Source organism: Chelonus insularis, unplaced genomic scaffold (assembly GCF_013357705.1).
Source record: "Chelonus insularis isolate UGA/USDA-ARS -01 unplaced genomic scaffold, ASM1335770v1 contig_358_pilon, whole genome shotgun sequence".
Lineage (NCBI taxonomy): Eukaryota > Metazoa > Arthropoda > Insecta > Hymenoptera > Braconidae > Chelonus > Chelonus insularis.
The window spans coordinates 479,365-505,754 of record NW_023276522.1 but is presented as its reverse complement, the minus strand read 5'-3'; the positions used below and the strand labels follow the sequence as shown (position 1 = coordinate 505,754).

The 26,390-nt window shown below is 27.4% G+C and overlaps 3 protein-coding genes across 10 annotated transcripts in view; 1 reads left to right on the top strand and 2 right to left on the bottom strand.

Moving 5' to 3' along the window:
- On the bottom strand, positions 1 to 1,882 carry LOC118066965 (uncharacterized). 2 transcript variants are annotated; one of them, XM_035083433.1, is made up of 4 exons: positions 1,407 to 1,881; positions 1,156 to 1,318; positions 832 to 1,065; positions 1 to 738 (listed from the first exon to the last, which is right to left on the bottom strand). In XM_035083433.1, the coding sequence occupies exons 1-4, from the start codon at positions 1,509 to 1,511 to the stop codon at positions 269 to 271; spliced, it is 972 nt and encodes a 323-aa protein (XP_034939324.1). In that variant the 5' UTR covers positions 1,512 to 1,881; the 3' UTR covers positions 1 to 268. The 2 variants fall into 2 exon arrangements, with proteins under 2 accessions (XP_034939324.1, XP_034939323.1); XM_035083432.1 differs by having other exon boundaries at positions 1 to 1,065; positions 1,407 to 1,882.
- Positions 1,883 to 2,160: 278 nt separating this feature from the next.
- On the top strand, positions 2,161 to 5,037 carry LOC118066952 (solute carrier family 25 member 44). 5 transcript variants are annotated; one of them, XM_035083416.1, is made up of 6 exons: positions 2,168 to 2,188; positions 2,693 to 2,805; positions 2,899 to 3,073; positions 3,716 to 4,020; positions 4,136 to 4,322; positions 4,491 to 5,037. In XM_035083416.1, the coding sequence occupies exons 3-6, from the start codon at positions 2,899 to 2,901 to the stop codon at positions 4,808 to 4,810; spliced, it is 987 nt and encodes a 328-aa protein (XP_034939307.1). In that variant the 5' UTR covers positions 2,168 to 2,188; positions 2,693 to 2,805; the 3' UTR covers positions 4,811 to 5,037. The 5 variants fall into 5 exon arrangements, with proteins under 5 accessions (XP_034939305.1, XP_034939307.1, XP_034939306.1 ...); XM_035083415.1 differs by lacking the exon at positions 2,168 to 2,188 and adding an exon at positions 2,207 to 2,558; XM_035083414.1 differs by having other exon boundaries at positions 2,161 to 2,188; positions 2,696 to 3,073.
- Positions 5,038 to 6,123: 1,086 nt separating this feature from the next.
- Positions 6,124 to 26,390, bottom strand: part of LOC118066868 (dopamine receptor 2-like) — a 59,093-nt gene continuing 38,826 nt past the window's right edge. For 2 of the 3 annotated variants that reach the window (XM_035083248.1, XM_035083249.1), the window contains 2 exons: positions 14,466 to 14,550; positions 6,124 to 7,359 (listed from right to left, as the gene is read on the bottom strand). In XM_035083248.1, the coding sequence (XP_034939139.1) occupies positions 7,234 to 7,359; positions 14,466 to 14,550 (211 nt within the window). In that variant the 3' untranslated portion in view covers positions 6,124 to 7,233. Of the gene's footprint in view, positions 7,360 to 12,259; positions 12,409 to 14,465; positions 14,551 to 26,390 lie in introns of those variants that run through there. The other variant, XM_035083250.1, reaches the window with a different exon arrangement.

Genomic DNA, 26,390 nt, shown 5'->3' with positions numbered 1-26,390 from the left:
CTTGTCTTACGATCTTGCGGCGATACCGAAAAGAACAATTTTTGTATTTTATTTTCATCAAAATATTGTAGAGTATCTAAATGTATATATATGGCAATGTATAAATTATCCGAAAAAAAAGTTAATTAGTATATTCAGTTTTTGTTACATCGACGTAACATAATATATATTCAATAAAAAAATAATACTGATTAAAAAAAAATAGTACATTTTGTTGAGAAAAATTAATTAAACATAGAAAATATATAAATCGTCGAGTCTCACTATATTAAATTAATGATTTTAACCAATCGTCGTCGATATTTTCAGTTAGCGGAGTTGAATTTAAACCATCTAACAATATTTCATCAAGGAAATGATCTATAGATACTGGAGAAATGGAAGACATATCACGTTGATCACTAGTTGTAGATAATTTAGTATTTTGTACTGAAGACATATACTCATCATTATTAATTATTTGTTCTGAAGTTTTATCGAAATTATTCAATTGTTTTTCATTTTGATTACTTTCGAAAGACCTATTTAATGACTTAGTAATATCTACTTGGTTATACTCATAATCTTTAATTAATTGTTGATCTAAGTTTTGTCGATTCAAGTCATTCTCTGCTAAAGATTGAGATATTGCAGATTTGACTACACTTTTACAGCTAGAAGTAATATTTTTTATAGGTATCTTTTCATTCAGCTCCTTGGTGTAAATGATTTTTAATGTAGGTTTCGTATTGTGCTTGCCTGAAATAATGTGAGAATAATTTTTTGGTTTTAATTGAACATGCACCTTTTCAACACTTCTTATACGTAGATGACTTTTCTTCGGTTCCTTACTTTTTACATGATTTGTTTTATGATCAAATATTTTCTCTTGATATTTCATTTCAAGAGACGTATTATTTTTTTTCGTATCAATATCGAAGATACTTTGTAATGTTGGCAATGTCTGATCTTTTTTTACAATCTGATCTTTGTCATTTTCTTTTTTCATATAGCTATTTAGCGTCGATAAAGAGTTTGAAATATCAGAGTTACTAGAAATCGTAGTTGGTGATGTAAAATAGTCACCTAAAAATGAATAAATTTTTAAAATTAATTTCAATGTGTAAATCATCAAGTGATGCCAAATAGTTAGTAATAAAATTAGCATAATTTTACCTTTTGGAGTAAGTGGAGGAGTATACATTGATAAATCAATAGACATTGTTAACTCTGATAAGTCATTAGATTTTTGTTCATTTGTTGTTTCCGGCTGTATATCTAGAAAATCAGCTTTTTGAGGTATATATTGTAATTCTTCATATCCAAAAGGCCATGGACACTGAAATCACATTGAATTCATGATATAATAAATAATAAACATAAGAGAAAAATAGTGTTGATAATCATAAAGCAAAAAAATAACTTACTGTTTCAGATTCACACATTTTTAAAGCTTCTTCATAATTAATTTGCACAGTTTTTATTTTTCGGTCGTAACCAGCTTTCTGACATAACGGACATAACTGGTCCATTCTTCTATAAGTCTCATCAATTTTTGGAATTCAATGAAACCCACAACCAAATTAATAATGTAAAAACAAAATACGTTTCATGACGTATAATACCGGCAATTATATCTCATAAAAAAAATGAGAAAAATAACACATTATTTTATAGATTAAACTCGACAACAAAATAACGAACGAATAGAATACTTTAATAATAAAATGAACTTTATTTTCTGTGTTAATTGATGTTAATATTTATTTATAAATGAGTAGAAACGGAACTAATTCCAGTAGAAAACAATCTGAACACATGTTTCATGTAGAGGTATGAACTATAGATAACAGTATATTTCCTGACAACAATTCGCAATATTTATAATGCCTTTCTGAGTAAGAAATAACATCAAGTTTATCAAATATTTGCAGATAAAATCTATCAATGGAAAACAAATAGAAAAAATTAATTGGAGAAATAAATATTCAATCTATTTTCAGGGTCACATCAGGCAGAATATTTTTTTTACCCACAGTAAATAACAAGATATATGATGGGTCAAAGAAAATTGTCTGTAAGTCCCTCTATGTCAGTTTTTGGAAAGTATGCATCAAAATCATACTCAATCGGTCATATCAATTGCGTATATGCGCATGTATAGTTCGAACTTGCGACCACTGACCAGAATAATATTTTCTATTGTCAAGTAATTTTTTTTATTAATTATGAATCTGTAAAGTAAATGAATATTGTAAAGTTTTAAATACTAAACCTATTAAACTTATTTAAGATAATCAATAATCATGGATTAGATTGTAATTACTTACTTTTATATATTTTTATTATTTTCTGATTCTAACCTTTTTTTGTATCAAGTTAAAACTCATTTTAAATTACAAAATTATTGCGACAATTGAACTCTTGTTTTAAGATTTAGTTATAAAATAATAAAAAGTAACAAAAAAAATATAACAAAATCTTGCATAATTAGACCAAGTCAAAGTTAAAATTTCTATTAATTATCACATTAATAAAACATCGAATCACTTGCTACATTTAATGATTACATCATTATTGTAAGTTAACACCTTATTATGTATTGTCATTTAATTTGATTTTTAAAATTAGATTAAATTATGAGTAATTTCATTAATTAAATATCTACTCTTTTCGAATACTAATTTTTCATTATCAATTTGATCTTCAAAAGCAGAGTCTGAAGTGATGAGTTCTGGATGATGTTTACTTATTATCAACGTCACTGGCAAAAGTAGTAATGCTTAACAATTGGTAGTGAGATGCGCCGACTTAGGCTACGCAAAGGTTCTTATTTATCAATTGGAAGTAAATCTTCCTTATTTTCAATATCTCATTCAACTTTACATCAAATACATTTGAGCGAACCTCGTCCTCAAGATGTCTGCGGTCGAGGCACCACCGTTTATACGAACAATCGAGTGGGATATGATGGACAAAACAAAATTCTTTCCACTGAGTATGCTGTCTTCATTCTCAGTTCGTTGTTGCCTTTATCCATTAACTGTTATCAAAACACGGCTTCAAATACAAAGAAAAAATCACATGTATACAGGTAACTAAACTGAGTAAATTATTATCAGCTATTTATATGGCTTTTAAGAATTCAACATTTTAGAGAAAATGGGCCAAATGATTTTTTAAAGAATAAATATAAAAGAACAGCGTTAATGTACAATTTAAGATAATCAAAAGTTTGAAGTGATCACAGTTGAAGTATAATCTATTAATTATCTTTGTGCATTAGCTATTAAAAAAAAAAGATCTGTATTTAATAATAACATGATGCAAAGATTTTTATGATAATGATAAGCTCTTGAAAAATAAAAATATGTATATGATTAGATTAAAATTATCAGACTTCAATAATTGCTGTGGGAAAATAAATAGTTACGGTTTAGAATCATTCAATAAGCTTCGAGAATCAATATTCTTTAACTAAACGCAAATTTTAAAAAACGATGTTATTAAATCTCTTAATTCCTTTATTTCATAGAAACAATGCTACAGCTTTGCTTCCATCATAGTGATCTCAATTATTAGAGTCAATTAAAAAAGAATAGTCTATTTGTATAGCTTTTATTTATTTTCACTTCTAGTTTTTTATTGTTCATTTTATAAATGGACCAGTACATTTACTCTGCTTAAAAACCCGTAAAGAACATTAAACTGAGAATTAATTAAATTGTTACTCTAGGAATGATAGACGCTTATCGCAAAATCTACAGAGTAGAAGGATTGGCAGGACTCTACCGCGGGTTCTGGATAAGCTCAATCCAAATAGTATCAGGAGTATTTTATGTGTCAACTTACGAGGGAGTAAGACATATTCTAAGTCAAAAACCGTTCACTGCGGGTCTAGATTCAAGAATAAAAGCATTAATTGGAGGGGCAGCAGCGAGTGCTGTAGCGCAGACAATTGTTGTACCCTTTGACGTTCTAAGTCAGCATCTAATGGTTCTTGGAGTCACAACAAAGCACGGAAAATTAGCTGTGGATAAAGTAAATACATTTGTTTTATAAATTAACGCAAAAATTAAAGATTTAGTGTTTAACCCTTTTTATTGATAGATATAATGTAAAAAATTTTCTAAGATATTTTTTTTCTCCTTAATAGATGGCAATGAATCCACTAGGATTAAATTTAACTCCAGGAATGTCGAGAGCTTACATTTCTAGTGAAATTATTAGATCAATATACCAAAGAGATGGTGTCAAAGGTTTTTATAGGGGTTACGTAGCGTCTCTTTGTGCTTATGTGCCTAACAGTGCACTTTGGTGGGGTTTATATACTTTTTATCAAGGTAAAAAAAATTTTTATTCGTAACAAAATCAATTTATTAATATTTTTAAGATTAAAGAAGCGTATAAAACTGTATGGGACGTGTTATTTAATCACTTAATTTTCATATTAATTTCATTTTTAACGATAGAGTATTTATCTATGAATAATCTCTTGATTTGAATGCTAGATGAACTGATTAGAATGTTACCAAATTGGGTATCTCATCTTTTCATTCAGTCAGTGGCTGGAACTCTTGGAGGATTCACGACAACCATTATAACAAATCCATTAGACATAGTTCGTGCAAGACTTCAAGTTCAGCGTCTAGATAGTATGTGCAATACATTCAAAATATTATGGATAGAAGAGGGAATGAGAATGTTTTCAAAAGGATTGTCTGCAAGACTTGTACAATCTGCATGCTTTAGTTTTTCAATAATTCTTGGATATGAAACAATTAAACGTGTGAGTATAAATGAGGAGTACAAAAGTTATATACGATGGTGAGAGGAACTACACAAATGTAAAATTGAATATTTTCATTTATTTTCTGTCATCATTCTATGCATTATTGTTTTGCCATCAGTGATATAAGATCTCATTCCATCTTGTATATAACGTTATTTACCTTATTTATCAGGCTGTATATACTTTAGACCTATATTTAATTAACTATTATTAAATTTAATTCGATTATAAAGTTATTAAATAAAAAACCGATACATTTAAATAAAGTATCTTCAATGTTTCTTTTCTTGGCCCCTTATCAAGTTGAGTGATTGAATAACGCCCTGTATACGTAATAATTTTTATGGTCTGCAATTTATTTTAAAGAAATTGAAAAAATGAATATTTTATTAATAATTTTAAAATAGATTGGTATTTTTTTACTATTTTATATTTATCTTAAATTAATTCACGATACTTACGTCAATTCACTAGACGTTTTAACTTATTTAGAAATTGGAAAGAAAGTTTTTTAATGAAAATAGACGTAAAAATTTTCAAATTTTTTTCAGAAGTATACACTCCTAATATTTATTCAGTTATTGTACCATGTGAGTTTATTTTCGTCAGTCGGTAAGTCATGTCTTCCATAACAACAGAATTTAAATTTAGGAATTTCATTGTCTTTCAAATTTTCAAAATAAATAAAAGAATAAAATCATCTTAACAAGGATTATTGAACTTATATTATAAGAAATAAAGTTGAAAATCAAAACAGTGAAAAAATTGTAAGTTTTCTTTTATTATTGATCTTCTTTTTATGTCTTTTTATTTCACCATCATTGATAAAGATTTGATTTTATCTTGCATATAATTTTATTTTCTTTATTTATCATAATGTATATAATTCAGCTCAATATTTAGTTATTTATTATTATATTTGATTCACCAGTAAATTTATAAAATAAAAAAAAAATCATACATCTGAATAAATGAAAATTAGTTTTGTTTCTTTAACTTTAATTATTTTTGAAAAATAATTAAAGCAATATAGTTTATATCACGAATAATTTATACACGATTTTTCTTCCATCTTGTATACATATTTTCATTATTCATATAAATATCAATGACATAATAATTATTATTCACTTATAATTATAATAATCTGTACAGATAAGAAGAAAGGTTGGTTTTACCAATCAAAAAAATTTATCTTATAAATTACAAATTATTCTAACGATTGTTTCATTTGTTTTTTGTTGGTATTTTATACATTCTTAATTATTAATAACATATTCGAATTATATAACAAAACAATAATAAAATGTCAATTTTAAAATTTCTTGTTTTTACGATCTTTCTTTATTAATTTTGTGTTATATCATCATTATCATCATCATAACTTGATTTATTTTTTACATATTGACTTTTTTACAATACGTTTATTTATTTACAACCAATGAGCATTTATCTATTCGTTAATAATTCTCTTTATAGCTGTCAATACTGTGAGTATACATTCATTTATAGAAATAGTGATGGAATAATTTATAATATATTTTTGGTAATCCCATTTCTCACTACGTCAATCAATAAATAGATATTTACTGTCAATAATTTACTTTACATAGAGAAATATTTTTTATCAGTCGGTTCTTTTTACAGATTTCTTACTTATCATTTACATAAAATTTCTTTAGTATCATCTAATTCTAAAGACTAGAAATTTGAGAGTAAGATATTTTTACGTAGAAAAATGTACCTCTTTCATTCATTTATGCTTTTAACTATACATATATACCGTTGGAAATTCATTCGCGTACTATTAACATTAATAATTTAGTGGTAAAAAAAAGTATTTTAAAGCAAAGAACGTATATATCGAAAACAGGTTGATTCGAACAGTATATAAATTCATGAGTATTTTCGTATTACTCTCCGAGGGGCCACATTGCAAATGCAATTCTTGCGATCGATACAAGCGGCCTCTAGAGCAATCAATCGCAGCCGTTGCCACAGCTATTATTTTTACGTTTACATCGTGGTCGTGTTCCATTTCTTTTATTCTATTTTTTTTTTTCTTTATTTAATTTTCTCCAGTTCCGAACATTGCTAAACCATTTTATGCATCAAGATAAAAAGGATTTCAAAACATAAAATTTGAATTATTCATGCAATACCAATTTTCATATCTCTCTCTTAGTATTATCGATTTCACTCTCAACTGTACCCTCGTTGTTTTCATTCGATATCAGACATTCCTCTTTACATTCACGTTTTAGATCTTCAACATTCAAATCCTCATGCTCATCTTCAGTAATACTCGATTCTAACATTTTAAATGATTGAACAGCAGCCTCGTGTACTTCCGCAAACTCTTCGGCTGAATTCGGTGGTTTGCGCGCATTATCTTCCAATCACGTATCGCGAAAGCGTATTGCACGGTCCCGTTTAGGCCCCTGTTTGGGCCCTGCGTGACGTCACATTCCCCCACTTGATGATGTGCTTGTTACTATTCCACTGTAGGTACCACCGTCACTGCTTTGTGATACACTGCTGTAACTTACGCTGCTTGCTTGCACTCCAGTTCCCATTCCGCCCACGTACTAGAATCATATAACACACGTTGCTTAATGCCCCTTGTATGTCAAAAAAGTTAATAGTTATTGTTATTAATACGTGGCAAGTAATATAAGAGAGATATACTACATATATCAAATTTTCAAAATAGTCTAATTAATAGATTGTATTGAGGACGATAGATTAATGATCAAATGACATAAATGCTATTCTATAAATTCTCATTAAATGTAAGAGTACTAGACTTGTTAAAATAAAGGATAGATTCAACTGAGGGAGTTTATTTTACTAATTACTTTATATATATTTCATCTATTCTTGTTTTAACTAATTTGTATTAAAACTTTATAATGTCATTATCTATATTAAATTACAGAGGGTTTCGAAATTATATCATCAGCTTTTTACATCTTTTGGTTTATTGGAGGATTGACTTGAATACTTGGGTATCATGTGGTTGCTTTATGTAAATTAGACTATTATAATTATTTTTTTTTTTTGCTCCAAATGTATTTTATGTGTAGACATTAAGAAATATCATTTAAGTAACGTAATATTAGAGTAAATACAGGGACAAAAATACTAAAATGGATTCATTTTTTTCTATATACTTGTTTCGTTATTTATTTTCGAATTTTAATTAAAGTACATGTGCTCAAGTGCTGAAGTGAGGTGATAAAATTCTAATTCCAACCAACATTGAATTTCTACCAATTTGAAGAAGCTTAAAAAAAATTGTTCGAGCTTATTATTAGGTTTCTATGAATATGTTAATTTTTATTTTAAATACACAAGTACCTTTTTATTTTTAAAAGCGACAATACTGAAGATAATGGGGTATATTATCATAACAAGTAATTAGGAATAAATATCGGATCAATTGGTAAATGAATATTATAGTTATTTTCAATTATTCGAATATGTAGATTAAAAGAATAATTCTCGTGAATATGCTTTCAAACCATACTTTTGAATCTCTGCGGAATCGGGTCAGAATATGAGGGGAATCCTGTACGGAATGAGGTCGGAATTTGAATTGTTTCAGTACTTCTATTTAGCTTCTTCAACATTAGCAATAACAATAAGCTTTCAAGAGTTTATTTCTCGGAAAAATATTTTTTATTCTATTTTTATTCTCTAAAAAGTGCATTAAGAATGGCATATTTCTTTGGATTATAGAAAATTTTCTATTCTATGGTTTTATACATATTTATTTTATATTTTTTTTTAGGTAATGATGAAATGAATGGGAATAATTTTTTATTTGAATTTTATAGCCTAAATCACTTGAGAGGTATCGATAATAAGAAATAGTTGGTATATAAAGCTTCTTGTAGAAATCACACGGGCAATCATCAAGAGTGCTCTATTGATTCACCAAGTATTGCAGTTTTATGGATTGATCACGTAATCACTATAAAAGCCTTTGTGTAAAAACGGGCTTTAATTGTTAATTTAATAACAGTTTAACTAACCGATAAATTTTTCTCCCATTTTTTTCCATGAAACCCCAGTTATATTCACTGTAAAAATTAAGAATCTAATTTTTTTTGTTTGAGCAAAAAGTAATTATACTTTTAAGAGTAGTTATAATTTATTCAAATTGTTGTTTAAATCATTTAAAGTACAAATATTTACTAAAAAAAATTGATTAGTTATTTTTTGTAAAAGCATATTTCATTGAAAGAAAATTTAATTCATAAAAGTTGAGATAAAAAAAAAAATGACAAATTTATGAGAATGAAAGAAGCATTTTTCAACACTTTTTTTTTAAATGGAACAATTTTTCGCTGTCACTTTTTATTATTCAAGTATTCTACAGCAATTATTACCACTGATTAAGTGATAAAATTCAAAAATAGATGCCAAAGCAGTAAACCATTTTGATGTTCACATTAATAAAATATGACAATAGAGCATATGAATCTAAAACGGGAGTAATTTTCTTGAGCTGTTAGTTCTGAAGGATATAGATTTAGCTATAGACATAGTCACAAATACATAAATATATGCCAATGTGTTTCTCCATATTTTATTGTTGGATCTTACGCCAGGAAGTTATGATCAACTTTAATAGATTGCTGCTAACTTTAAGTCATGCATTACTTTGTCACATTCTCTGGTAATCCATGTTTATATATATATCATTGTCACTGAATGGTAGATTTACTGATTTTGACTTTTCAATTAGTGATAAATTACACAAAAATAAATAAGGAAAAAAAGGTCTTATGTTGAAAGATTTATCATTCAGTGTGTTTCACTTGGTAAAGTTCACTTCAATTATTAAAAAGAAAAATCCTAGAATAAGCATCTAAAGCTCAATATTTGAACATCAATTTATATTATTTATTACAATCATCTATTTTTGGATATAATAAATAATTTATCAGTTTGAATGAATTATCATCTTTCCGGGTGATGAATAAAACTACTGAAAGCTAAGTAATATATATTACAATAATTGAGCATTCTAACCGCGCTAATTTTATTCAACAGCTACAGTTTTCATTTCGACAATGAATATTCTGATAACAAAGGCTAAAACAATTAATAACAGATGTATTATTATTATTATTGTTGTTATTATTATTTGTTATTATAATTGTGTGAAAAATATATGTGACATGCAGAAGTACATAAACAGTGTAACCGTAAACGTGGTTTACTGAACAAATTAAAAACTGTGAAATGCAATGTTCTATGTTTAAATCATGATACACCACGTTATTGTGCTAATTCTCAATTATAATCATGCACTTAATCAGTTGGTTGACCAATTCGGTCGTCGGGGAAATGGAACGATGGAACCAATTGTACGAAAATAAATGAGGTTTGGTTGATTGAACGAATTGTCCGTTGTCCAGGAAAGTAATCTGCTTATTCAATACGATTTATCGATGGTTATTCTTTGGAAGTGATTTATTGCAATAGATAAGATGTTTACTATTGGAATTTCTTAGCTTCTCATTGCTAGTATGAAAGCTATTTTTTTAACTTCTTAATTGTTTAATCGATAATAAAATTACCATTTTTATTGTTTGTTCTATTTATGAGGAGTTTTTTTTTTCTTATTAATATTCTTTTTTAACAAATTGGCGGTAAATTCTGTAAGAAATAGCTCGCCAGTAATTATAGATTCTTCGTTCATTACTGAATGTTAGAACTTGATTACCAGTAATAGAATAGTGAAGAGTTTTTATCGTTGATGGATTAATTTTTTTTATGGTCGAATATTTATTAAGTAATAGAATAGGAGAGAAATGAATCGTTTTTGTATTCTCTTTTCATATGGTTGAAAATTATAACGATGGTAAATTTTTTATTTTAGTTGATTTAAGTAGAAAATTTTATGGTATTTTTTTTCATGAGGTTTATTGTTCTTTTGTACGAAATGTTCAAATACTGGACCATCTTAAAGTAATGACGCTTTTTACTACGTTATCCAGTAAAAAGTTATACCTTTTATACTAATTTCTGTTATAGAGCTGATATAGCTTGTGGTTACTGTGACTCATGTTAATTGTTATTGTTTTATTTTTTGTTTTAAAAAATAATTTGCAATTTATTTTTTACACTGAATAAAAAAATTTCGTTAAAATTATTTCAAGTAACCATCAAAACTGAGTCTGTTAGAATGTTAATTCAAAAAAGCAATATTCTATTGCGATGATTCAAAATTTTGATTTTATTAATTTAACAAAATATGACTTATTGACAGTCAATTTTTTCTCAGTGTACCATTTCTATCATTGATTATATTGATTTTTTTTTTAAAAAAAAAACGTCAAAAAATTTTTATTCTGGAGAAATGGAAGATGCAAATACACATGTAGTTTTTATCAAGAACAAAATGATAAAAATGATATTTACATTTCATATTTCATCCAAAGATGAACAAGATATTAACTATTTAGTTTTCCATCCACGTAGTTAAATACAATATGATGATTATGGATGAAATAAAGACTGCAGAAACGGAAACAAAATGAGGTTAAGGAGTTGATAATGTCACCACAAACGACAGTTTGTAGTTTCGAGTTCCAGTTCCAAGCTCAGTGAATTCATTTCGAGAACTGGCCTCACACATTTTCACGATCCACATTGAGTGTCTTTAAGTGGTGAATATTAAACGTATAAAAAGGGATGAGAATTGTTAAGCGGGGCAGTTATAGAAGATTGAAAGGACACGACAATTGTCGAGGGAAATGCAAATAAGTCGAATAAATAGAATGCAAATAACTTTACGAGTGTTATTTCGTTCCCCTTGAAATTTACGTTGTCATTATTCCGAAATAATTGGAAGTTTTTTTTTATTTTTCATTTGTTCTATTCTTTATTTATCGTTAGATTTAATGTCGAAATATTTTTTTTCGTTCATTTCAAATAATTATTATTCATCAAAATAATAATTCAGTTGTCCAAACATGCTGGAAAATTCAAAATTTTGAAGTCATGCAAATTTGACAATTAATTTCACATGCATTTCATTGTTTCTGTAAATACGATAAACATTTAGATAATGCTGTGCTTCTGTGCAGCTTTTAGTGAAAATAATATTTAATTTACAGTTGTTTATGTGTAAGACCTACCGCCAATTCAATTGCCAGATTGCCCCTATTCTTCATCCAATTTCACGGTGATTTACAGGATTTACAGGATTAGAATCCCGTAAGTTATACGTTATAAAATAAGTAAAAAATTGGTAAAAAAATATATATACTCTTATTTTTGTGTTATAAGTCGATGAAAAAATTATTTATTAATTTATTAATTATTTAAAGTAATATAAAAATAAATTAGTCATTTTTTTTTTACTTTCGTTTTAATTTGTGTAAAAAATAATTCTAGTGTTTTAAAGTAGGATAAAAATCAATAGCAGTTTTATAGAAATGGAGAAAATGAACGTCTCGGATGGAACGCAATGACACGAGAGGAAATAGACCTCTGATAGGATAATAGTCCAAGAAATCTTGATGTTATAAAATGTAGTTTTACACGCCATCTGAATTTTCGCGGCTTCGTCGAATCTGGTGTAGTGAATATGTCGAGTAGTACCTCGCCGAAGAAAATTTCTGAAAAAAAAAATAATCGCCCCACCTACTATGAATTATTTTATAATCAATTATCAACCGAATTATTAAACCGAAATATCAATCAAGGTTTTAATATTATAATTTATGAAGGTTTTTATAAACTTTATAAATCTATTGATTGTTTTGGCTTCAATATTGTTCTGAGGGAAATCAAGTTATAGATGTAATTTTCATCTCAATAGAGGTATAAGTAGAATGAGCAGAGGATATAATCAGACAGCCAAGCAGCAACAGCTCTGATAAGGCAGTAGAATCAGTTGTCTGACGAGAGTCGAAGTTGGGATTGATTAGTTAGTAGTTACATAGAATTAACTTATCTTCAATCGTATTACAACCATCTTTGATGCTTAATTAGTGAATATTTCTCAGATGAATTATAGTACGAGTATTGTAAACATAAATATGTTATTTGGAGAACAATAAAATTAGAATGAAAATAAATCATTGACAAATAATCAGTTGAAACTTGTGATCTATATTAATAAGAATGTTTTTGAAGGTAATCTATTCTACAAATTAGGGGAAGAGCATGAAGTTTCTTTTAGGATAATATTTCTCTGATAGAATAAAAGATTACCAGTATTCTAGATCAGTCTTGCTTCAATGTTGGAATTGTTTTTAATTATTTTTTTCTTTAAAATTAACAGATTCATTATTATCTAAAGGTTTAATCTACAATCAAGGGCACATATTCTAACTATTAAATGCTTGAGAGAATTATTGTAATATTTTTCAGCACTAAAAATTTTCCAGGATTATCTCGCATTGTTTTACGAATAACAATACTCATTACCAAGGAATGGCTTTTGACTAAATATATAAAGGGGTTCTTCATGCTGCTTTATAATGTAATAAAGACTTAATCTTTTCTATTTTTTTCAAAAAAATATCATACCGAAAATTTTTTCGATTGATGTTTGCGTCTTATCGTCCTAGTCTGCAAAGGAAATATATATATTTTTAGTGAAAATATTACTGAAAGTTAAATAAACTTTTTTATCTTATCACTAATTTTTCCTTTCACTTTAACTCTACGTCAATTTCAGCTTTTCTAGCCGTAAAGTGGCTCTGGATTTCCCAAGAAAATTTACTGTGAATTCGAGGCAGTAAAAAAAAAAACGAAATCTAAATTGAAAAGATTCTGAGAATCGTAAGAATTACATTTATCTATATATCTTACTAAGTTAAATGTATATCTTCACATACACTTGTAAACTTCACGGGAAATTTTGTAAAAGCTCAACATAATCCTTGAAAAAATTCTGGCATTTAACTCGAGAGCCATTACGTAATTATGTTGATTATTTATTTATTTATTTTTAACTCAAACTTGAAAGAAAAAATTTAAATTAATTTTGCAAAATAAGTAAATAGAAGAGTATTTAGTGAAGTAAACAATAATCTCAGTGGATTATTTTAATTCTACTTCTTTCATCAACTTCGTCTGACTTTAGTTATTTTCTTATTAATATTGATCATTATCTTAATTAAAAACTTTACCTCAAATGATAAAAAAATATAAGATAAAAATAATTGAATAACTGCTTGAAATTATTAAAAAATTCTGTCCATGTATTTTTATTGGTTATTTTTTTATTGGAATAAAAATTTTTTAATAAAGTTCGGAGATATAAATGTTATAGCAGAAGAATCTTTATATCCATCGAGACAATTTTACGTAATCTAGTTCTTTCGGTTCATATCAACTTTGTTCTCTGAATTTAAACGATAACCTACAAAAGGTTTATGGAAAATTTCTTTTCTTTTTTTCAATATTATTTTTTATTATAATTCATTTGTAATAATTTTATTGAAAATCACTTTAAAGTTGCATTTAAATGTTAACTTGAATCGACATTGTTACAATCAAAATTGATTTAGTTTACTTAAAAAAATTATTTTTGATTAATGTAATTGATTTATTCATGTGAATTGATTTTATATGTTTTAAATTAGCCTTTGATTGTATTAAATCAATTAATGTGAGTTAAAAAAATTTGAATCCACTAGAAAATAATTTTTTCAATTAATCTTACCTGACTAGGTTTACATCTAAAGGCTGGTTGATATCTTCTCCTCATTTTTCGTGGACAACAAACACATAATATCCTAACGAATGCTCTGAAATTAAACAATAATATCTATTTAATAAATTATTTCAATAAATAATTATTATTCGGAATATTTATAAATATGAATTTTAAAAATTGCAAAGAGAGCATATTGATTGATAAATTCAATTGCATTTTTTATAAACCATAAATAATATGATTGATATGATAATGAAAAAAAATTGAGTGAATTATCACAATTCAATGAACATAAATAAATAATTGAATTACCATTAATAATATCATCAGTTTGCTTATAAATAAAATTGAACAGTCGGAGCTATTGATAAAATTCCTGCATGGAAAATGAATTATATACATATAATCCTTTTGAAAGTGAACGACTCCACTTGAAAAGTTTTCAATCATCTCCAAAACCATTTTTATATTAAAAATTTTTTGCGAATAAAAACATTTTTATAAAAAATTATCTCATTCAATAGCAAAAAGAAATTTAATAAATTACTTTTTATATCTAACATATTATTTTACACATCAAAAATAAAATGTACACTATGTCTGTTTTCGTTAGAATAATATAAGTTTTTCTATGAAATTTTCCTTATCGTTGATTAATTTCAATATTTATTCAATTCAACGATTAGAAGTGAATAAAAAATGTTGTTAATGATTTGCTTAGCTGATAAAACTGAATTCACTGACAAGCCAAAAGAAAAAAAAAAAAAAGAAACAACAAAACTAGAATGTAAAGTATCGTTGAGTCAAGTTCCAAAGAAATAAGTTTGTTGGTCGTAAAGATTAAACGAGAAAAAAAGTGTAGTTAAGCAAAAGAGAAAAAAAAGAAAAAAACTAAGAGTTCAACGTGATACTTTTATTTGATTGTAACACAAGGGTTGACTTTGGTGGCTCGTTTGCATGACTCAAACACACCTTTAGATATCAAGCTATATTAGTTTATTTTGTATGCTCCATAGACCATATTATTGGTATCCACGGTATTTATATTTACATAACCTGAATAATAAATTCAATCCAACACGCGATACATTTATTGTGAAGTTTAAGCGTGAAACAATAGACCTTAACAAATCAACTACTTTATAACTCATCAAAAGCTTGAATTCATCCTATTTGTTAGCAAACTGTTTCAGTATTATGTGAACAGTGATATAGATTATCTGACATCAATAACAAGCTGATTACATTGAATAGAAAAATTATTCTGAGAAAGAAAGAATATTATTTCAACTATTGCTAAAAAGGCTCTCAGAATAAAGACAATAAGCAAACAATTGAAGATGATAAATATTTGAGTGTCTATTTTAAAGCTCTTAACAGTAGTTACGTCATTAATCATCGCTAATCACATGAAAAGACTATACAAAACTGAGTGGATCCTTCAGTTAAATTCATGATATTATTTTCCATATCTCTTCTGTATCATCATTTTTATTCATCTTCCTTTCGTGCATCGATTTTATCTAATTTTTATTATTTGTTTATTAAAAGTATTTTATAGAAGTTGTCACGGTATAATAGTGATGACTAAACTTCAAGTATTGCCAGTCACCTAGAAACCATCATGACTGGCTGGTCTAATTATTCACTGATAAAGTTTTTAAGCTTTTGGTTTTGGATCCAGTTTCTTATCATAGTTGATTGCTACTTTAATAATATCACTGCTATTGTTGTCCCATCACATTCTGTTGAAATCATACGAATAGAGGATCCAAAGAATAGAGAGTTGATAGACAGTAGCAAGCAAAAGGTAGAGTATGATCCAGAAAGTTTATCACCAGTTCTAACATGTCTTCATTCATTTATGGAACTTTTCTTAAATAGACAACCATTGAAAATTACAATTTTGGTGACAAAGTTTGTTGATCTAGAGATGGAACGAATTTTTTTATTAGCAATTACAAAACATCGTTCAGCATCGGTGTTGTCTAGTGATATGGATTGGGAGACTTATGCTGAATATGAATTTAATATAGTGATATTACTTGAAACTCCTGAAAGTGTTGATAATATTCCTCATGACTTGGTCAATCTTGGTGATGATGATTGTCGATTCGCAGTAATAATAACTCAAAAATTTTCAAATGAAGAATCTTTTATGGATGCAGCCAGGTTTTTGGTCGTCAAATTGTGGGAAAAGAGAATAGCACATGTTGCTATCTTAGGTGTAATAGGAAAATCAATAGTTACAGCAAAAAGTACATCTTTTATACCAGTAGAATATCAACACCCATCAGAACCACTATTAATGGATAGATGTAACTCTACAAAAGATTGGGATGAATCGATTGATATTTTTGCAAGGATGGATATGAATAATTGTTCCATTCGGATAGGATACTTTCCTCGTGAACCTTATATTCGTATTGTAAATGACGACCAAGTGACTGGTTTGGAAGCATTAATTTTCAGCATTATAGCAAGGAAGCATAACTTTCATATATACATAGAGAAAATAGAATGGGAAAATGGTACAGCTGAAGAAGATATAGTTAAAGAAAAATTGTCTTATAATGAATCAATAGATATAATTCTTGGTGGAATTCTATGGGAACCGGTAGGATATGTTGACTTTACTATTCCCTACGACGTAGTTCAAGTAGTTTGGTTAATTCCCATGCATTCGAATGTCTCCCTCCGAGGTCTCGTAACTCCTCTTAGTACCAAAGTTTGGTTTGGAGTAATAGCTGTAATAATCTGTACTGTTGTGTTACGGATATTTTTATTCAAAGAAATATCACTACTGGAAATAGTAGCTCTTGTTATAGGAGTTGGATGGCCAAAACAACCGAAAAGAGATTCTTCAAGGCTTCAGTTCATTTCCTATGTTGTCTTTGGCTTCCTACTGGTCCAGTTCTACTTGGCTTCCATGGCTGGTCAATTTATGGCAAATGCTGATATTCAAATTGAGACCATGGGAGATTTAGTTTCATCTGGTTTACCATATGGTGGAACTAAAAGTCATCATTTGATGTTTCATAGTGAAAAAATTACAGAGGAAGAAGATCCACAAGGAACAGGTGTTGGTATTATTGAACGTATTGCTCAAAATTTTGTTACTTTTGATCAAGTTACTTACAATAAACTTTTAGAAGATTTGAATAATGGTAAAAATACAAGTGTAGCATTGACTGTTACTAAGAACGTTTCTTCAGTCGGTTCTAAATTTGATCATCATAAAGTTCATATTCTGAATGAAATTTTATATAGCTACCCTTTGGCATTTCCACTCTGGAAAGGTTTGCCATATTTAGACCGTGTCGATGATACCATCAGACGTCTCACTGAGACAGGTATTATACTTTATTTAGGTAGACTCACTTCTTGGGAAGATGGAGCCATCTATCATATTTATGAAGATATTCAAGATGATTCTAATCTGAGATTGAATGATCTAGCACCTGGATTTTTATTATTAATCATGGGTTATGGACTTGGTCTAGTGTCTTTGGCAGTGGAGATTGCTCTTAAAAAATGGGATACTCATCTGAAGAATAAACAGAAGATAAAAGATGAGAAAAAATTGAAAAAGAAGAAAAAGTTACGAGTAATATCAAATAGAAATTTACAGCAAAATTTTGTTAGGAAAAGTAAGGACAGGAAGAACACAGTAAGTTGGGACGTGATGGATAGTCGTCGAGTTATTGTTCAGCAAGTGATAAGACCCAATGTGAAAATAGGATATTATAAGGACATGTATTAGTTTTTATTTAGTTATGTAGTGTAACTGGAAGAAAGTTAGTATGTGAGAAGTACTGACGCGATATCTCAAGGGACAAAGAAAAGGTGAAAGATAAAGGATGTTAAGAAGCTGCAAGATATTTGGTATCTCTGAGGTATCAGCAATTTCTTGAACGCCGTAAAACGAAATTGCTTCCAAAAGTATTGAAATGGACCAAAGGAAGATTAGTAAAGGTTGAGTTTACGAGATGTTTGGTGAATGTATTCTCTCAAAAACTTTTATTTTAAGTCACTTGGGAAATTTGAATGGTGTGGTTATTATTGATTGACTGATATATGTATACGCATACATAAAAATCGTCGACCAAAAATGTTACTTCAATAAGACAGCACCAGAAATAACCATAAATCAATTTTATTAGCATTTTATTGAAGTAAAATGACCAGGAAAATTTCAAATAGTTTAACTTTAAATTCTCTAACTTTCATTGGTTTTTTGTGAGCATAAAAAACCATCCTTCCTAGGTATTGAAAAATTTACGAATTCGATGTATGATTTATTCAAATATGTACGAATTAATATCAATTGAATACATTTTATTGAAAATACAAAAATTAAATCCCGAATAGACTATTCTGTGAAATACAATGTATACCTCAGATAAAAATAGTGGAGAATGAATTTTATATTAAATTACAACTAGGAAATATAATGTTTATTCAACAAATAATTATGTATAAAGAAATATTTAAAATTGTTAAAGTTTTTATTCTAATGATTGATTGAAGTATTTTGATTTATTTTGTTGGTAAAAGTATTTTATTTATTTGCAGATTGATTCTTCAGCAAAGTCTTCAAAAAGAAATTTAAAATAAATTTAAAAAGTTTTTCAAGCTGGTTCTCTTGTTACTGATAGAAATGGAATTGTAAATATTTTAATCACAATTTTAGAATACATGCAACGATTTATTTCAATCTCTATCTTTACCGTCATTACACACGTAAAAAGAAGTGCAAGAAAAATAAGAAAAAAGAGATTGGAATAGAAAAAAAAAATCTAATTTATATAGACCATTCGTAGATTCTATTCTGACTGTGAAGCTTTCTGACTGTGTTCGTTGGTAGAAATTGGAAGTCGCTCGTCGAATTTTTTGTACGGATGAGAGAGTAAATCGTTGGGGTTGAACTAGAGTATGAAGAAAACGTGAAAAAAAAATAAGAAGGGAAAAGAGTGAGATTTTTTCCTTGGATGATTATCTAAAGGTGACAAATCGTCTATAAAAAAAAATATCAATTTCAAGTTGTGTAATTCAGAAAAAAAAGGAAAGGGAAATAGTAATTTTCTTTTTAATTGAATAGAGAGCTAAAAAAATTTGTATTGAAATATTGAAACAATCAATTGATCTATGTTTATTAGCTTGACGAAGATGTTTCCCTTTGAGACTAAAAGCAAATATAAATAAAAAAAAAATTGTTTCATGCATTAAACATAAAGTTCAAATGAGTCAACTATATTGAATATTGCCTTAGGGTGACATTTATCGTTTTCTTACCACATTTTCCTCTTTTCTTATTCTCAATAAAAAAAAGAAGTCACCCCCATCCTTCTCTTTCCTTTCCTTCAGGCAATTGAATTTAAAATATTGGACTAAAATGGAGATACTAAACTACCTTTAGAAATCTGATTCTTTTTAGCTCCAAAGCATAGTTATACAAACTCCAAATCATGTCATGATAATATAAATTAAATTTTATTAAAGAGAAATCAAGAAAATGTATTTCCTTATCACTATTATATTGAATTTTATTTTGTCTAAAGGCTGTTATCAATTTTAACAACAGAATCCTCAAAAGTATTTAAGAGGATATGCGATGAAAAGAAGTAAAATGAAAAACGATGAATCTTGGAAATAAATAAAAAGCGAACTCTGTTTCAAAGCTTTTCATTATTTTGTTGCAATAGTAAAAGTTATATCTTCTTTGGGATTTGGCATGTAAAGACTCACAGATTAGAATCGTCTGCTTTCAAGTTATTATTATTACTGTTCTAGAAATCACTTTGTTGAATAATAACTTTCACCCTTTTATTTTCGAGTTATCGTCTTTTTAAGGTTTGTTGTGAAAAACAAAATTTTAAATAGTTGCAATAAAATAGTTTTTTGGAAATGATATTTTTATAGATTCAGTTCTGATGATTACTTAAAATAATTTATTAAACAAATACATTCTTATTGTGTGCTTGATTATTTTAATTGAAAATTTAAATAGAATTTTTTTTTTATTGAGATCCATAGTGTCTTAAAAACTAAGAATTAATCTAATGTCCAAATTCTTTTCATTGATTTAATAAATATTTGTTTCAAAAAGAAATCTTTTACATTATTATTTTTCGTGTTAGAAATATTTTTATCTGCTTTGAAGGAATAATAAATATCGTTTTTTTTTGTTAAAAAAAAACAACGATCATAAGAATAAATGCTCATAAATTAGCGACAAAATTTATCTTCAGAAATGATAAAATATTACTTGAAGATGTAAATAGTATAATTGCACTTGATGTATATGTTTTTTTTCTTTTTTATTTACTTCAGCAAAACTTTTATTTATCCTTGCTCCACTTGGCAGGGATCTAGAGTTCTCAGGACTAGAAATCACCGACGAAATATTGTCGACTTAGACACTAGTGTGTAGTGAAGTGTACTCGTGGGAAACGAAACCAGAAATTTTTTTTTTTGTATTTTCTACGTTTGTTTCAAAAAAATTAATTGCTTTTGTTTTTATAATAAAAGAATTATCATAAAATATAGATACAATTATTCAAATTTTTTACTCGAGAAAAAACTTTTCTTAAACTGCTTTTTTATTTTCATCAAATTCTCATAAGATAAAATTTATATTTACTATACTAGAATAATTTTTTTAAAGAGACCAAATTATTTTGCATCAAATTATATAAAGTAATAAATACTTTTTTTATGTCATCATGCAAATTAGATTTAAATGAAACTTTTATAAATAAAAATAATTTATTGTTATTAAAGTAAAAAATATATTTAACTATTTGATCGTCAACTATTATCAATGCACTTTTACTAATCTATTGAATTAAAATGATTATAAATAATAGGATGTAAAATTCAATGGATTGAATAAAAAATAACGCACCATCTTATATGTATTAATCCATAAAGTAAAGATTGCTCGAACAAGTTACAATATTTCCTGTGTATTTGTCTGATTTACACTGGATTGTTGATATCAATAAACCCTTCGTATTATTATTTTATCCTTTCTACAAACTTATTCAATGAAAAAATTATTTATCTCTAGGTCATCATTGAATGAGTTTTATTTAATAAATCAATTTTATTTCTATTCCAAAGAAGAGTATTTAATTGTTGTTGAATCTATGAATATTAATGTGTAAAATTAAATGATTGCTTTATTTTTTCTTATTATAAAAAGTCCATTTATTTGTATTCTTTTTATAAAGATGAAAATCCAATTAATCATCAGAATCGTTGCAAATTATTTTTATGCTTTTTTCAAATAGTCAATAAATTTTTATAACAAAACTGTCATACAAATATGGCTTTTAATGTGTTTATTTTGAAACAGCAATATTTCAAGAGTCAGATTATGGATTAGTAGTATCCAATAAAAATATTCTGAATTTTTTTATATGATTGAAAAACTATAGAGAGCCTTTTTGCTAGTATTGTCTGTGGATTTGATAATAATATAATAAGTTTTCATTTTTAAATATCATTTGAATTTCAAATTGATTGATGTGGAGCTTTTCATTGAATAACATCTAGATATTCTAGTGTTTATCAAACTAGTCAAACTATTCATACCAATACATCTTGTGTACAATATTAAATTCTTTTTTTCCATATTCACGATTCTTCATTTATGATATGAACTAGCTTGATTGAATGATGTCAAATTGGCCATCAAAATCATAGGCTCATCATCATTTGCTGGATAATGAGAGTTATAAAATCAGAGTAGGTATAGTATTTAATGGCTAGACCTCCCAATGAGAATCCTTAGGTTTTGATTAAATTATTTTAGAAAAATAATGGGTAGGATTGATGATAGAAGTAATCAGAAGCAATCATAACTCTAATAGATCTTGATGATCATTCAGTATGATTTGAGGAAGTTAGGACTTTCAATATCATTTGGATGAGGAAACTGGATACATATTTGGTCTATGGTCTGTGAGAAATCTGGTTTCATACACCAATCGATTTCAGTTTCTTCTTGTAAATTATACTGTCATTCAGATGATTTCCATACATATCAAACAATAGTTGAACGTAAATGAAGCATATAACCTATACATTTATTAGTGAAGAAACTATTCAGGTACAAAGTTAGTAATCGTGAATTGAATCAACATTCAAACAGCAAGGAAGTTCGGACAAGTTTGAAGGAAGACTCGGTGAATTAACATACAGTTTATCCGTGACATCTGCATATAAGGAATCTTTCTCATCCACAATAATTAATATTACAATTATTATCATTATCTTTGTCATTACGTTCATTAGATTCTATTTCTTTTGTTAACTTTTGATGAAGGTACTGCTTTACTTGAAGAAACTTATAGTTTAATTTTGTAGTGTAAAGTCTTCATCTGAATTCTCTTAAACTTGGGTGATGACTGTTATCATGATTTAAAATTTCAAGTTGAAAGTTTGATTTGACTTGGAAAAAACTTCAAAACTGTAAATGGAACTGTATATAAAATTTTTTTGAAAGAAAATTAAATAGCAAGTTTAGTGTTGTTCTTTTTAGTTGAAATTTATCTCCATCTTAGGACTCCTCCAATTCAGCTAAATAACTATAACTCTTTTTAATAATAAATAAATGTTTAATAAAAGCATTGATAAATTTGAATTTTAGTATCCTATTGTTAAAAAAAAAATAAATTGATGTTGTGAATTTTTTTGAGATGAAATATTGATAGGAAGAAGCTCGAAGGTCTAGACCTGACCTTTATATTGAAAGTGATTCAGAGTTTATTACTACATTTTATAGGTAGTAATAAGTTATTTTAAATTTACGATCAAGCCTATCCTTGTTGGAGATTCACGCAATAATTCATTGTCCAATTTGTTGTTCAAAAAAGAAAACTAATTGAATTCTAATAACAATGTCTCCGCAAGTTTGATTGTTTTTTATTTATTTTGAAGTGTTGTTGAGATCTGAAAATTAATAAACCATTAAAAATAATTGATTGAGATATCAATTCACTTGAAAATTGAAAATTGAAGCAAGTTCCCGTTTTACCCCATTTTAGGAGTGAAATAATTGATTTGTTATATGTTTGACCTGATTCCGCATTTCTAGGCATCGAGACGAAGAGAATGAGTGGTCAAACTTAAAAATCGGACAACTTTGATTTTTCGACCCCAAAAAATGGCAAGTGGTACCCTATCTAATAATGATTATAAAGAGCTATTTAGAAACTTCAGAATCTTAGCTAAAGATACATATCCATAAAAACTGTTTAAAAAATTTATTTCACCCTTAAAATTGCCAAAATAGTTGACAAACTGCCAAAAAAATGTGATTTTTTTTTATATTTTAGCGATTTAAAGGGTGAAAGAAATTTTTTATACATTTCTTATGGATACTCATATTTAGCTTAGACTTTCAGGTTTCTAAAACGACCTTAAAAATAGTTATTGGACCGTCCGTTCATGAGTTAAAAGGGTTTAAAGTCAAGAGGATGATGATTTTTAATGTGTATCCAGTTTTACCCCGTTTTGAGGGTGTTAAAGTGAATTTTTTCAGGCGGTGTCCCGATTCCGCATTTCTATGCATCAAGAGGAAGAGAATGAGTGGTCAAACTCGAAAATCGAAGAATTTTTATTTTTTGGCCAAAAAAAATGGAAAGGGGTACCACTTGCCATTTTTTGGGGTCGAAAAATCAAAGTTGTCCGATTTTTAAGTTTGACCACTCATTCTCTTCGTCTCGATGCCTAGAAATGCGGAATCAGGTCAAACATATAACAAATCAATTATTTCACTCCTAAAATGGGGTAAAACGGGAACTTGCTTCAATTTTTGCATAAATTATGCTCCAATTATGATTTTAACTATATTGACTCTATCCCTCTCGTCAAGATCTTTCATTTGAGCCCTCGATCAATTCTGTAGCGTTATTAGCATAGAAGTTATGCACATCTTCATGTCTTACAATTTTTCGCCAATATATCATTATTTCATCAATTTCATTATGTACATCGTTTTATGCAAGTAAAAAACTTTTAAGTCCATTTGTCGTAGAGAGGTAAAATTAAAAAAAAAAAATTTTGTTCCCCAAACGTTCCCCATAGTCCCACGAGGAAAACGTCGGGGAACTTCCCCACTGGGGAACAATCGGGGAACCTTTGGGGAACGAAATTTTTTTATCCAGCATTGTTGTAAAATTCGATCAACATTGTTTAAGCTCTGGATTTAGCTACAGCAAAGCATGAGGGTGAATATTATCCATGTATATCTATAGGGTAAAATATTACCCTCAATTTAAAATCTTGTCGTCGTAGACTACCCTATTATTTGGGTCTACCATCGGTCGAGTCTTAATCTACTTTCGAGCTGTAACTATGTAGAACTGGGTATGTTACGTTAGACGTTAGACTGACATGGTAAGCTAGCAATTTTGCAAGTAGAACTCTAAGCTTGTAGAGTTCATGATAAATATCGTTTTAGTAAATTAAATTGCCTCCTTATTTGTAAAAAATTTGCAGACGAATAAAGTTAAAAAAAACAAGAAGAAAAAATGATTCACCGGATATACTTTTTCTTTGTAAATTTTCTAGCAACACTAACATGACAAATAATGTAATTTTAACTGCACTTCAATGTGCTTGACATTCATTCTTCGTTTCTTATATGACGCTAGAGTTATTGTATACCATTGCTCCTTTGGTGACAACTCTAAGAATATTCTTGTCGCCGGAAATGTATTCGCACTTTACAAAACCACTTTTATTCACTTTTTGTTCGTTTTTTTTTTTCTTATATATTTTTATTACGAAAAATAAAATAGAAAATTCTACAAAGATTGTAAAATGTTCTCGCATTTTGACATGACGCTTTTACTGTGCACTTAAATTATTTTATTATAATTTTTCTATTTTTAATATTATTTAATGTATTGAAAATTTTTACGAAAATTCTGATTTGTTTAACAAAATTTATTTATATTCTTAAAAAAAAATTTATTAAATATGAGGCTAGAAAAACTCATAAAAGCTTGAATTATTTGATAATAATAATTATTTTTTAATTGATATTATTAAAAGTGAATGTAAGGTAAAACAAAATAAATTAATAATTGATAGAGAGAAATTTTAAAGGATGCAATTTTTATGTAATATACATAATGTAATGTACTATTGACAAAGTAAAATAATTCATTTGAAAAATATTCAAGCTTTAGACATCGAGGTGATCATTTAGCACAAGTATTTTACTTGCAGGAATATATGAGGAAAAGGTGCATACAGGAGACATCTCATTTCCGACTTATAGGACACACAATTTATTCATAGCTTGATATTACACCATATACACTGCATTGTTATTTATTTTATATTGCACTACATCCTTAATTTTTCACTTCCCAGTTATTAGCGTTTCTTTTTAATCTACCATTTTTCATATTTTCATCATATAAAACAAATTATAATACCTGTTTTGAATCCCCTCCCACATTACTAATTTCAATATGTATTATTAAATTTTTGATTTCAATTCATTGTTAATAAATAATTTAAAATTCACTTCATTCTGTTCTGAATATGAAAAAGAAAAGGTGATAGAAAAAATTTACTATCATAATAAAATGGTATATTAAAAATTTCCCTTCTTTTTTAATTCAAAAGTTGAATGAAATATCAGAGCAGGAATTTTATAATAAATATTTTTGGAATAATTAGAAAGAGATTAATCAAATTTTTATCAATAATAAATGTGTTAAAAATCTCATAGAAATATAAATGAAATTTATCGAAATATTATTCTCATCTTTATGGAAATACAAACTGATTATAATCGAAGTACATCTGCATACAGTTGGATCTAGAAGTTTATAAATTATTTAATGATAAGATAAAAATAATAAAAAATGTGATGATGAGGTAGAATAGTAACCAAGAATAAACAAA

What these genes read in the sequence shown, in the direction of transcription:
- LOC118066965 (XM_035083432.1), bottom strand. Translation starts at nt 1,511, where the DNA reads ATGGACCAGTTATGTCCGTTATGTCAGAAAGCTGGTTACGACCGAAAA. An exon ending in AAATGTGTGAATCTGAAACA is followed by an intron (nt 1,319 to 1,406) that starts GTAAGTTATTTT and finishes ATGTGATTTCAG; the next exon opens with TGTCCATGGCCTTTTGGATA. An exon ending in TCCTCCACTTACTCCAAAAG is followed by an intron (nt 1,066 to 1,155) that starts GTAAAATTATGC and finishes ATTCATTTTTAG; the next exon opens with GTGACTATTTTACATCACCA.
- LOC118066952 (XM_035083414.1), top strand. Translation starts at nt 2,899, where the DNA reads ATGTCTGCGGTCGAGGCACCACCGTTTATACGAACAATCGAGTGGGAT. An exon ending in GAAAATTAGCTGTGGATAAA is followed by an intron (nt 4,021 to 4,135) that starts GTAAATACATTT and finishes TCTCCTTAATAG; the next exon opens with ATGGCAATGAATCCACTAGG. An exon ending in TTTATATACTTTTTATCAAG is followed by an intron (nt 4,323 to 4,490) that starts GTAAAAAAAATT and finishes TTTGAATGCTAG; the next exon opens with ATGAACTGATTAGAATGTTA.